General features: G+C 59.2%; 1 protein-coding gene across 2 annotated transcripts in view; it reads right to left on the bottom strand.

The window, feature by feature from the left end:
* Positions 1-10,151, bottom strand: part of ANXA6 (annexin A6) — a 13,326-nt gene extending 3,175 nt beyond the window's left edge. Inside the window, exons 1-19 of one of the 2 annotated variants that reach the window (XM_010183370.1) lie at positions 10,134-10,151; positions 7,017-7,101; positions 6,659-6,753; positions 6,387-6,500; positions 6,211-6,301; positions 6,022-6,101; positions 5,885-5,941; positions 5,611-5,704; positions 5,432-5,527; positions 5,121-5,179; positions 4,756-4,878; positions 4,480-4,538; positions 3,971-4,049; positions 3,009-3,090; positions 2,660-2,754; positions 2,123-2,236; positions 1,485-1,575; positions 1,038-1,117; positions 784-837 (exon numbers count right to left, since the gene is read on the bottom strand). In XM_010183370.1, coding sequence (XP_010181672.1) covers positions 784-837; positions 1,038-1,117; positions 1,485-1,575; positions 2,123-2,236; positions 2,660-2,754; positions 3,009-3,090; positions 3,971-4,049; positions 4,480-4,538; positions 4,756-4,878; positions 5,121-5,179; positions 5,432-5,527; positions 5,611-5,704; positions 5,885-5,941; positions 6,022-6,101; positions 6,211-6,301; positions 6,387-6,500; positions 6,659-6,753; positions 7,017-7,101; positions 10,134-10,151 — 1,566 coding nt within the window. Of the gene's footprint in view, positions 1-783; positions 838-1,037; positions 1,118-1,484; positions 1,576-2,122; positions 2,237-2,659; positions 2,755-3,008; positions 3,091-3,970; positions 4,050-4,479; positions 4,539-4,755; positions 4,879-5,120; positions 5,180-5,431; positions 5,528-5,610; positions 5,705-5,884; positions 5,942-6,021; positions 6,102-6,210; positions 6,302-6,386; positions 6,501-6,658; positions 6,754-7,016; positions 7,102-10,133 lie in introns of those variants that run through there. The other variant, XM_010183371.1, reaches the window with a different exon arrangement.
* Positions 10,152-12,299: the final 2,148 nt, after the last annotated feature.

Raw genomic sequence — 12,299 nt, 5'->3', positions numbered from 1 at the left:
GCAGGCAGCATTGCATCCGCTCCCTCTGCCGGCAGCGGCCCCGGTGGGAGAGCCATGCTGCGCATCTGCTGCTGCTGGTGTGCATTGGAGCAAGCGATGCTGGGGCAGGACAGCCAAGTTCTCCAGCCCCTTCCAGAGGAGATTTGGCCCAAAGGAGCAGGACGCCGAGGTGCACATCCCTTCTGGGACCGGGAACTGAGCCAAGCAATGGGGCCCAGCATCCCCCTCCACCATTTCTGGCTGCTCAGCCTTCGCCCTCCAGACCTGGCTCACCACAGCCTGGTAAATATGACGCAGTGGTTTGAGGGCTGGCATCCTGGCATGCTGGCTGGGTGAAAGGCAGCTCAGGCTTTAGGGCTGCCCCATGCACAACACAAAGAGGGGGGCGGCTCCTGCAGACCAGCCCAAAGCTGTCTTTGAAGCTTAAGTGCCACATTTCAGCATTGCTGTGTGTTGCCAGACCCCAAAGCGGCAGCTCTGCACAAGAAATGGAGTAGCCTATGGCCAGGAGCTCCCCAGGGCCAGGCCCTAGGTCTCCTCTCATGGTTTGAGCCTCCCTGCACATAGAGCAGCCTCTGCCAAGAGCAGCTGAGCCCACGGCTGCAGAAATCAGGCTTGGGAGCTTTATCTCCAAGGGTGTCACTTCAGCTGGCATCTCCTCCTGCAGCTCACAGAGACCCTACCCCAGCAGTGGTGCATCCTCAAGGATGCCATTTCCAGACCAGGATGTGACATCCTCATTTTTGTGGCAGCCTGGGACAGCACTGCCAGCACGGTTCTTACCTTGGCATCTTCAGGCGCCTGTGTGAGATTCGCTGGTCCTTCATCACGGTTGCCCTGTGGTTCAATACAAAAATCATGGAGATGGGGAGAGGACATCTCCCAGGAGAGCCCCAACCAAGGAATGGCAGACAAGGTCCAGCAGCACTGCCCAGTGGGTGGTGATGCTCTGTCTTCTCCAGAGCCACGTCCTCACAGATCCCCACCACTGCTTGTGGCTGGAAGGGGACAATCCCCAGCAAGAGAGCTGCCCTTACCAGAGCCAGGGAGACGAGAATCCTCTTGAAATGCCCCGATGTGTCAGAGCTCAGGTCATCTTCCAGGCTCTTGTGGTAGGCTGCAGAGAAGGGGAATGGCTGAGCCCTGCACCCTGCCTGCAGCTCTGCTTCCCATGGGCGATGGTGGCCATCCTCCAGCCTTTGCATGAATAGAGCAGATGCCTCCTCCATCTGCTGTTTTCAGGCCTGGGGATCAGCCCAGCAGCTCTAATGCCCTGGGCACAAGCACCACTTCTTGCTCCAGGTGCTCCCAAGCGAAAGAGATCATTGTGGAAGAGGTCTCAGGAGAGGGGACATTGGTGGCAGAGCTGGGGGCATGTCACTGTGACATGGAAAGAGACCAGGACCAGCGCTTTGCTGGAGGTGACCAGCCACAGAACCCTCTGTTTCAAACCAGGTGCTCCCCGTGTCCCTCCTGTGCCGTACCTTCCTGATACGCTGCGTTGATAGCTGCAATCTCCTGATTGTTCCGTGTGGCCATGATTTCAATGAGGATGCTCTCGTCTGTGCCGGCCCCCTGGAAGAGAGCGGTGTGGTGGGGTGCTGTGAGTGCCAGCGCTGGATGGGGACACTGCAGCATCACCCTGCCAGGGCCAGGCAAGGAGGGGCTGCTCTCACCACATGCTGAAAGTCCAAGTCCAGCAAGTGGCCCCATGGGCTGGTAGGAACCAGCTTGAAAGTGTCTGAGAGTGCTGCTCTTGGGGCCTCAACTGGTGTGACTGGTGGACAGTGGTCCATGCCACTGGTTTGCCCCTACCTTGACTCTCTCTCCTGTGCCTGCCTGTGCCTGGCAGGGCACTGCTCCCACTGCAAAGCGGGGATGCTCTGTAAAGCCATGAGGCCTCGTGTAAAAGCTTTCTGTATGAGCTGGCTAGAGCACACTGGGCTGCAAAGTAACCAAACTGGTCTTGAGTGCTTTCCTTCCATACAGGGGACAAGAGCCTGGGGGTGTGTGGAGCCAGGGTGCACTCACAGCCCTGGGCCAGCAGCAGCGTGGGTACAACCACAACAAAAACCGCGTTGTTCTCACGTGCCAAGGCTGATCCTACCAGCGTGGCAGTTACCTCCACAGCCTTCCTCAGCTGCTTGGCATCGTACTGCGCCGGCGTCAGCATCAGCCCCAGGATCAGCTTGGCCAAGCTGCCTGACAGCTCAGATTTCAGGTCTGCCATCAGGTCCTGCAAAAGTGTTTGGGTGTTCAGGTCAGCCCAACCCAGCTCCTTCCGCAGGGACGGACCAGCCGAGGCAACACCGGGGAGAAAACAGGGGATGAGAGCACAGAGGTGGGAGACATCTGGGAAGACCCTTGGGGTGGCTTAAGGTCACATTTTTGGGGGGGGAGGGGATCTGGGGAGATCCTGGCTCTGGGGTCCTCTATGTGGGACAGAGGATGGGGCAAGTGAAGGGGAAGGGAGACCCTGCCCTTGGGCTGGTGGTGCACCCACAGCGGGAGGTCTTCCTTGGAGGATTCGTGACAGGACAAAGTGGGGTGCCCTGGCTGTCCCCCCACTCCCTGGGCAGGGTTTCTTTCAGCGAGGGACAGACCTGCGTGTGGGAGGGGGCAGAAGGAAGGAGCAGGATGGGAGGGGGGCTGGCAGTACCCTTCCGTAGTGAGCCTTGTAAGCCTTTAGGATCTGCTGCCTCTGGGCATTGCTCCTCTGCGTCACCACATCGATGATGGCCCCTTCGTCTGTGCCTGCAACAACAGCAGTGATGCTGGGGAGAGCCGAGGGGGGCGGCAGAGCCACACTGTCACCCCTGACTGAAGGCATATCACCACCCTGCCGCCATAAATGGGGAAGATGGGTAAGGGGGAGCTCCCAGCTCCAAAACCATCTTTTTATTCCCCCCAGGGCTTTCACACAGCCCTGCGTGGGCCAGGGTGGGCTTTTTGCCCCAGGAGCTGTTGAGGAGCAGCAGGAAGGGGCTGGGCACATGGCCCCCACTTACCCAGGCCCTTCATCGCCTTCCTCAGCACCTGCGCATCCCCGTCATCGTTGAAGCTTGCTGTGGGATGCACGGTTCCTCGCAGCTGTGGAGGCACAGAAGGGTTTGGGCTCATCCCCAAAATAGGTGGAATGGAGGGAGGGATGGATGGAGAAAGAGGGAGAGATTGAGAGAGAGGGAAGGAAGGTGCCACCCAGCATGCCAAGGCCAAAGCAGGTTGTGTGTTAGTACAAGCACCTGGGGCTCAGTGAGGATGTTCCCACCACTGTCACCCCTTCCACTGAGGGGCAAACCACAGCCAGGCCAGTAGAGAGCGGGGAGAAGGCAGCAACAGACAGTCTCTGGAGTCTCGGTGTCCTGCTGGGTGTTACACCTGCCTGCCCTAGCGCTGGGACATCTTGGCCAGGGCTGGCATCAGCTGAGAGCCAGAAGAGGAGCTGCTGACAGGGTGCCTGCTCCTGTCCTGTGTTTCTACCCTCCTGTGTCCTTACAGCTCCCAGCACATCTCCATCCTCCCCAGAGGGCTCAGGGTATCCTTTCTGCACATCCCAAAGCACCCTTTCATGGGTGTCCCCAGCTGCATGCAGGGTGCCGGCTCCCCAAAGCATGGCCATGCCCTGGTGTCAGGGTGGGCTGCCCTGGGAAGCAGGGGGTCTCTGGTGGGCACCGAAGCCAGGACTGCCCGTGATGCATTGCACAGACATGCGAGGCCCTCCATCCTGAGGAAGGGAGGCCTCAGAGAGAGGAGGGGGTTAGTGATGCCCACGGGATGTGGCCGGCCCTGCTGGGGTTACGTCCCACCAACCTCATGCCCAAAACCAGAGAATGGTGTCAAGAGAAGCTGCAAAGTGAGAGGCAGAGCAGAGGCATGGGGCTGGTTGTGCCCCACAGCAGAGAGGAGCCGCCGAGAGTCCCAAGCTGGCGGGGAGCAGAGAGAGGGTACGGAGGGGCTGGGGGGTGCTGACCTCTACTTTGGCCATCGCACTAAGCTCCCACATCCGATAGGCCACCTGCGCTGCCTCGGGGAAGAACTCACCTGCGGCACTGCAACAGGAGGGCAAGGACACAACAGTGAGCCATGGGGGCCCACCAGCAGCCACCCCCTGCCCGGCCCTGCACCCCATTCTGCCCCTCCATGAGGGACGTTTGGTACCCGCTGGGTGTGGGGCAGGGGGGCAGGCAGGCGGTAGCCGGGTGCTTGCCACGGGAATGGAGGGAAGCAGGTGGCAAATCCCCAACTGCCCCCACCAAATCATCCTCCCTCTGGATGTTTGTTTCTGCCCTGCGGGGCTGCCACAAGAAGTGACCATGGCATTGTGGATGGTCATGCAGAGGGGCCATGGGACTCCCCATACCAACCCATGGTCTCTGCAGGTGCTGCCAGTCCAGGTCCTCCACCAGGCTCTGACCTGGAGGTTTGTACCCAGCACCAATGGGATGAAGGGGGACAAACGAGGGTGACAGGAGGTCTTACTCATCGTCCCCTCCGCACAGCTTCAGCAGGGCCTTCTTGTACTCCCCGGAGGTGTCCTCCTGGAAAGACAGAGATGGAGAACCGTGTGGTAGGGTGGTCAAGGTAGTGCCATGGGATGGGCACATGGAGAGGGATCTCCCCGAGCCTTGTCCTCAGAGGTGGATGCCCAGCACAGGGGGGCTGGGGAGGAGGCTCAGCCTTCCCATGGGCGCTGGCATCACAGGGAGGCAGCACCAGCAGCTGCTCAGAGGGTGATGGGGAACCCCCGGCACTTACCTTTATCATGTTGTATAGAGATTTCTCGTACTTGGTCCTGAACACCTCCCGGATGTCCAGCATGTCGATCTCGCTGCGGGACACCATGATGCGGATCAGTGTGTTGTCTCTCGTGCCCAGCCCCTGCAACAGAGGAGCCCCTGCATCAGGTCTGGGGTGGCCAAGCAACCCTGCTCAGCCCATCACATCTGGAGCTCTCTGTCTGACTTCTACCAGCCCTGGGTCTGAGGGAATAACTCCTTTGGAGGGAAGAGCAGAGGTCACATAGGTCCCTCCAGCAACACCCCATGGCAAAGGGACCCCTTCTGTGGCTGGCTTCCCACAATGCTGCAGGGGATCCCCTGAAGAAGGATTGATCCACTCACCTTCATGGCCTTGTAGAGCCTTTCCGCAAAATACTCTGCCGTGCTTCTGACGCACTTCACTGCGGGGAAACAGAGGTGCAGTAAGGGATGCTGGCACCTGGCTTCACCAGTGCTCCCAGCCTCTGAGCACCCATACCCCTTGGGCACCACATTCTGCATCCCTACTCACCCTGAGGAAGCCTCCCTGGGCTCCCTAAAACTAGGCACAGCCACAACCCCAACCCTTATCCTTCTGCTCTTGCTGAGCCCTCCCACTCTGGCAAGGCCAATGGCACATTTTCACAGCAACCCCCACGCAGGGGCTGACTTACCCACAGCCAGCATCAGCTTCTCAAAGTCACCAGAGAGCTCTCCCCGGATGCTCCTCTCGATCGGCTTCCCAGAAATCTTCAGGTACTCATCAAAGACTGCAGGACAGAAGTGAGATGATGCCTGGAGAAGATGCTGAAATACCTTCAAACCCAACCCCAAGCTTGCAGGAGATGCTTACCCAGGCGGAGGTGCTGCTTGCTTCGCCGTCCAAGGATGTAAATGAACTGGGCCTCATCTGTGCCCCATTTCAGCTCACCGGCTTCCAGCAGGTCCTTGTGGGATGGGGAAGGTGGCAGAGCATGAGTCAGGGTGCTGCTCATGTGGGGCTCTGCCCAAGCATGGGCACCTTGGCACCCACCCACCCTTCACAGCCCTCAGCCTGCACAGACCCAGTGTCACCAGCTCTGTCTCTGCCCAGATGCCACCTATCCCAGCGACCCACCGAGCCTCACCTTGGCATCCTGCTCCACCAGGTCCTCGCTCACCACATCATCCTCCTCCCTGGCACCCTGTGGGACAGAGACGGGCTCAGCCCTGCCAGGCTCAGGCACCAGCTGCCTGCAGATGCCAGACAGACAGACAGACAAACCTGAAGCAAAACAACAAGCATCTTCTTGAAGTGGCCAGATGTGTCGCCAACGACGTCAGCCTCCAGGTCTCTCTCATAGGCTGGTGGAAGAGGACAGGTCAGGACCCGCAGTGCTGAATCCCCTTAACTCTGCCCCTTGTCCTGGCTCAAGGGGACACAGGGCAGACCCTGCCATTCCCCAGCCCTCACCATCTTTGTAGGCAGCCACCAGGTCGTGGATCTCCTGGTTGGTGCGGGAGGCGAGGATCTCGATAAGGCACTTCTCATCTGTGCCGATGCCCTGCGGGCAGAAACACAGCCCTGTGAGCAGTGGGGCCAGCCAGGGCATCCTTGGAGGGGCCCCAGGGGGGCTGCCCACCCCTTACCCCGATGGCATCTTTGAGCTCTTTGGCATCACTGTAAGCTGGGGGCCGCATCAGGCTCACAATCAGCCGCTCAAACTTCCCTGTCAGCTCATACTTGAGGTCTGAGATGAGGTCCTGGTGTGGGGAGAAAACGGGGCTGGGGGACCCTTTGCTCCACAGCATCTTCGAGCAGGTCCAGGGAACAGCGGGTCCCTGTGTGGGTTGGTTGGTGGCAGCCATGGCCGCCTGTGTCTGCTGTGGGGGCATGGACCAGGGAGCATTTCTGCCGTTACCTTCCCATATTGAGACTTATAGGCTTGGCAGATCTCCACTCGCTGCTTGTTGCTTCTGGACGTGATGAGGTCAAGGATGGCCTCCTTGTCGCTGCCTGCGGGGAGAGACGGGAGTCACATTTAGCCCCATGGCCTTGCCATGCCCCAAGCTGCTTCCGACTCGGGGCCGGGAGGAGAAGCAGAGCTGAGCTGCCTCCAGGGAGGAAAGGGGAGCCAGGAGAGGTCCTGGTGCACTGCTAAAGCAGGCAGGCAGCCAACAGGGGAGGCGATGCAGGATGCCCAGCCATGCAAGGGTCAACCGAAAGAACAGGGGACATCAGGTTGGCTGTGGGGTGATAGTCCAGAGGAGAATCCTTACCAAAGCCCTTCATGGCATTGTACAAGGCCTCCGCATCCTGGCTGGCGTCAAAGCCTGGGAAATCCTTCACTGACCCCCTGTAGACCTAGGGGAAAGGAGGCGAGAAGGTGAAAGCGGGAAGGAGCAGTCCCAGGTGGGATAGGGGAAGGAGAAGTTGAAGCTGAGCAGGATGGGGGTGAGATCCACTCCTGTTTGGGCTGCCCAAAGGCAAAGCCCAGTCTCAAACATAAACACTTGTTCTTCTCCCCCATTGTTCCCTTTCCTGTTTGCCCTCCCTGCCATGCAGATTGTTTGTGTTCTGCGTCCCTGGAGCACACAGCCTTCCCTCCCCTATCTCACTGGCATCGCTGTTTGCTGCTCGTGCCTCATGTTTAAGCTGGATACAACCCCCCCCCGCTGTGCCAGCAAGAGCTGGTCGTTTGAAGGGAGGTTTCTTGAGCACATTTGAGTTTCCAGCTCCATCTGGGGGAAGGGGGGTGGGATGGTTGGCAGGAAAAAGGGACTCCATGGTAGGTTTGGACATCCTGAACACAGGGGAAGATGGGGAAGGACCAGGGTCATCCCCCTACAAAGCAATTGGGGCACAGGGAGTTATAGGGGTGGATTGGGAGTGATGAAGGAAATTATTTTCCTACTGCCTGTTGTGAGCAGGGAAACACTCCGGATGCTGAGGATGCCCAAGCTCTGCATGGCCTCCAAGGGAGGAGACACATTTACAGGCACAAAACCATCATGGGCTGCTAAGCAGAAACCACTGAGAAGTGCCAGAGCTGCCAACAGCTCGTCCTGCCCCAGCACGTGCTCCCATAGAGCCCAGGCTGGTCCAAGAGGTCAGAGCAGAGATCTTGGATACAGGGAAAGACCTCCCTGGGAGCCTGGGAAATCCTGGGGTTGGCACAATCCACTTCTGTCTGCTCGTCTGCACCTCCAGGCTGCACAATGGGGAGCCCAGGAGCGACACCGCCAAACGGAGACCTCAGGGAAGAGCAGGGACTGGGGTTCCCCTTCCCCAGGTCAGCTTTGCCTGGGGAATTCACCCCCGGGGGAGTCTGGGGCCAGACTCTGAACCAGATCAGCACAAACCTTGGGTGGAAGCAGATGTTAAACCAGCCCTGCCCCAGTAAGGAACTAGGATATATCACCACCAGAGACAGGCAGTGGGAAGAGCTGAACAGCAGCATTTCCTTCGCAATCTCGCTGGGAGCCAAGGCTCCAAGCTGTGTCAGCACCCTGGGAAACTCTTGAGCATCCTTCTTGGTTTGCTTGTACCTTGTGCCAACCGGGTCCATGCACCTCCCAGGGCTTTCTTGCTCAGGATCTGCTGCAGGGTTTGTTTAAAATCCCTGAGAGCTGTATGAATGTCCAGAGCTGTTGCCACTGTAGGCACTTAGAACTGATACGTGCCCAGAGAAGATGGGCATCAGGCAGGGAGCACCAGGGCCAGCATCCCTGACCCAGCAAGCGCCTCCAGGAATTAACCCAAGGGAATGGACACAGGGCAGCCCCATACCTGTCACTCCTCTGGACCCCATCCCAACACTGCAACACAACAGCTCTGCTGTGCATTTTGCACAACTGGCCTCTGTACCCCCATTTTCCAGAGAGAAACCAGTTCAGACTGGGCACATCCCATACGTCCTATCCAGAGGAGCTTGCTGGCACTCGTGTCTCACATGGTGGGGACCAGGTTGGGCAAGAGGAGACGCTGGCCTTAGAGACAGCTGGGGACAGATCGTATTGCAGGTGATTCATCGAGAGAGCTGGATTTAGCCCCGCTTCCCGGCAGCTCCCAGACCCTCCTGGCTCGGTGCAAGCTGCTGCCCACATGCGTGCCTTTCGAAGATGTAAATAAGGAGTTGCAGGGCTAAGGAGGTGCCTGGAGGCAGCAGGAGGGGATGAAGGTGGCTGGAACATGCTGGAGTTGCACAGGTGGTAATGGGGAGACAAGATGTTGACCCTGGTTAAATGGGAAGTAGTAGCAGGGCTGTGTTCCTGCCTGCTGAGCCGCTGAAGCGTGAGCTGCCTGCCTTGCTGCAGTGTTGCCATGGAGGGGGCAAGGGAAACTGAGGCAGGAGCTCAGCGCTGTGCCCATGCTCCCTGCACCCATGTAGGAAGGAGCCCCGGAGAGGTGCAGAAGCATTGCTCGGGAAAGAAACAGCATCCTGCCTGCTGCACCGTCCTTGCACCCCAGTCCTGCTTTCCAGAACCACTTCAGCTGCTCGGCCCCCTCTTCCCCTCCTCCAGCCTCTGAGTCATCCCGGCCTGCCTGGGACCTCCTGGCTAAAAATAAGCCAGGCTGGGGCCGGGAGGGTGGAAACAAAATTCCCAGGATGTCTTTGCTCTCTCCCACCACACTGCTGTTCAGGGCCCTGGACCAGCAGGGGTGATGCTCCATCCATGCTGTGCCTCAGTTTCCTCACCCAGAAGCAACCATCCCTTGGCTGGGCAGGAAGCTGTGGGTTATTGGGCTTGAGGCAATGATTGCTCGATCTCTCCAGGGAATGGAAAGCAGAGCCTGGCCCTGAGCAGTGGAGAAGGGAGGCTCTGGAGCTCGGCTCCAACCCTGCCTGGCACAGGCTGTACCCCAGCCACAGCTGTCCACTGCATCAGAGTTTTCCACCCACGCCAAGATGTTTTTCTGGCTGTAACGGAGCACCTGCTCACCCAGCTGCCACACTGCACCCGCCATGGCTCAGAACAGGGAGAAATCCAGACTGGGAGGGAGAGGCCAAAGCAGAGCTGCACAGCTTGCAGCGGGTTCAGGCTCAGGCAGGATTTCTCCCCAGCTACAGCCCAAATTCCCAGTGCAATGCCTCTTCTCCTCCCTTTCCCACAGCCCTGCTTTTCTCCCCCATCCCACTGTGGTCCCAAAAGAATTTTGCTCCTTGCTGTCCCTTCTCCCCCAGCTCCCCGCCCCAGCGCTTTTCCCATCTGTATCCCATCCAGACAGCGCTGGGTGGAGAGGGAAGAATGTAAACAGGCTCCAGGCAGCATTGCCCCACACACATCACCACCATCTTTGCTGCGCGATGGAGACACTGCCCTGGCTCCAGGGTCTGCCCCACAGCAGGAACTCCCCGTAGCAACCCCCATCCCTGCAGTGTGGGGTCACCTTACCTTTCCTTTGGGTGCCATGGCTGCCCGAGCTGGAAATCACCAGAGTGAGGGCGAGAAGAAGCTGTGGGAGGGAACAGAAAAGCTGATGTGAGCTAAAGTCCCCTCTCCATGGGCTGCATCATTTAGGGGAGGCTGCGCTCCCCGTCATTGCTGTGGGTGCGGTACCCATGGGACAGCAATGGCTGGGTGCTGCTGGGCAGGCTCAGGGGCTTCACCAGCCACCCAGTGGCCAGCAGAACTGAGGTTCTTTGGCTTCTGGCACCAAGTTGGAGACCCCATGGGCTGGGGGCAGAGGAGATGGACACCCACACAGCTTCCTGCCAGTGCCAACAGAAACTGGGAGGGGAAGAAAGTGCTGAATATGTGGAAATGGGCCAAGCATCCTCTGCGGGGCTGACCCTCCTCACTGCACCGTGCAGCCCCCCAGGCCCTGGCACAGTCCCAGCTTCAGCAGCTGCTGGGGATGCCCCATTGCCACACAGTGCCAGGGCTGGGCAGCCCCTGTGAGATACCACCAGTTTTTATCTGCATTTCTGTGCACCGAATCAAGGCCACCGTCAGTCCCACGCACCCAGCGGAGCCCAAGAAACACAGCTGGGTTTCCAGGGTAACTCGCAGGTTGTTTGCTAACACCAGCACCATTTATAGCTGCAGCTCTCTGCAGCACGGGCCCCACTCCACTGAAAGTCCCCAGACATTGCCGTTTGCTCCGAGAAAGCTGATGGAGGGAGAGAAACAGCTGGAAAATGGAGCCTGGCCATGAATGAACCGCTGAGCGTCAGCTGAGCTCCAGCCATGAGGCACAGCCCCCTCCTTGCCAGCGCCTGAGACACGTTGCAGGAAAGTGCAGTGGGGCCGCCCTGGGGGGATTTCTGTCCCCAGCCAAGCTCAGTTTCATACTGTGGAGTGAACAAGAAAAATCATACGAACTTTCCCAGCTTGGCCTTACATCCCTGTGAGGGCACCCATGGAGGGTAAGACCCAGCCCTGCAGCTGTCAGGGGGTCTGGATCACCCCGCTTGGGCACAGGAAGCCTTCTCGCACCCACAGGCATCCTTGCCGATGGCAGGAAGTTTTGCAGAAAAACAGAGCTGCCTTCTCCCACCCTTCCCTTTTCAGCTGGGGAGGCTGCAAGCCTCAGCCGCTCTTTCCCACAGCTCTTGGTTGGAGGAGAGTCCCTGCATGCCCAGTGCGCAGTGGGGCTGCACTGCGGCTGGGTGGGGGCCACGGGATCTCAGTCCCCAGCCCACACAGCCTTTTAATGCCTGTACGTGAAGCTGCGCACCATCCAGGGACCAGAGAAAGCCCTGCGTGTCACAGCCCTCCTGCCTCACTCCATGCATGCTGCAGTCAGGCTGAGACTGCCCAACTCATCTCAGCAGTGGTGGAGAAGCCCCAGCCACACCCAGTCCCTGCAGCACCCTGTCCTTGTCCCCCACCACTGCTGACACCTCCGCAGAGGCTGGGGGAGCAGCCCCAGCTCCTGCTCTGTCAGCAGGTGACCCGGGGAGGACACCCAGACAAACACAGCACATCTGTGGGGCAGGTGGTGAAACCTGGAGGCTGCAGAGCCCAGGCACAGGGAGGTACCTGCCCCCCCAAAACGATGGGGAGGTTTAGGTTGTGGGGTCCCTTGACAGAAAGTGCCATGAGAAACCCTAAATTATGTACACAGAGCGACCCACCCTTGCCAAAAAAACTCTGTTTCTCTGGCAGCATGTACTCCACTAGCCTCTCCATTGCCCCACCACAGCTCTGGGGTCAGGGGAGCCCAGCAGCTATTTTTGCAGCCTGCTGCCTGGTGGGGCTCTCCCAGCATAGCCGCACACCGCAAAGGCCATGGCACACCCAGAGCCCCATCGTTCTGCCTGCAGGGAAGAAAGGGAGCTTGGCTGGGTTAAAAAAGCGGCATCCATCCTCTCTGTGAGGCAAGAGAGGTCCGCTGCCCCACCCTAGCGCCAAAAACTCCCCCTGCCCTTCTAGAGCTCCGTGCCTCTGGGGTGTCACACGGTGAATTTGGCTGTTCAGAACTGAGGGGTACCGACACAGGGGGATGCTCCCTGCCGAGCCCAGCTCGGACCCCTGCATGTAGGGACGGGCGCGTCTGCGGCTGCTGTAGCGGCGGGGCACGGACAAAGGCGCATCCCGGCCGGGACACACCCATGG

Source organism: Mesitornis unicolor, unplaced genomic scaffold (assembly GCF_000695765.1).
Source record: "Mesitornis unicolor isolate BGI_N332 unplaced genomic scaffold, ASM69576v1 scaffold26954, whole genome shotgun sequence".
Lineage (NCBI taxonomy): Eukaryota > Metazoa > Chordata > Aves > Mesitornithiformes > Mesitornithidae > Mesitornis > Mesitornis unicolor.
The sequence above is the reverse complement of the archived record's forward strand: the minus strand, read 5'-3'. Positions and strand labels throughout refer to the sequence as shown.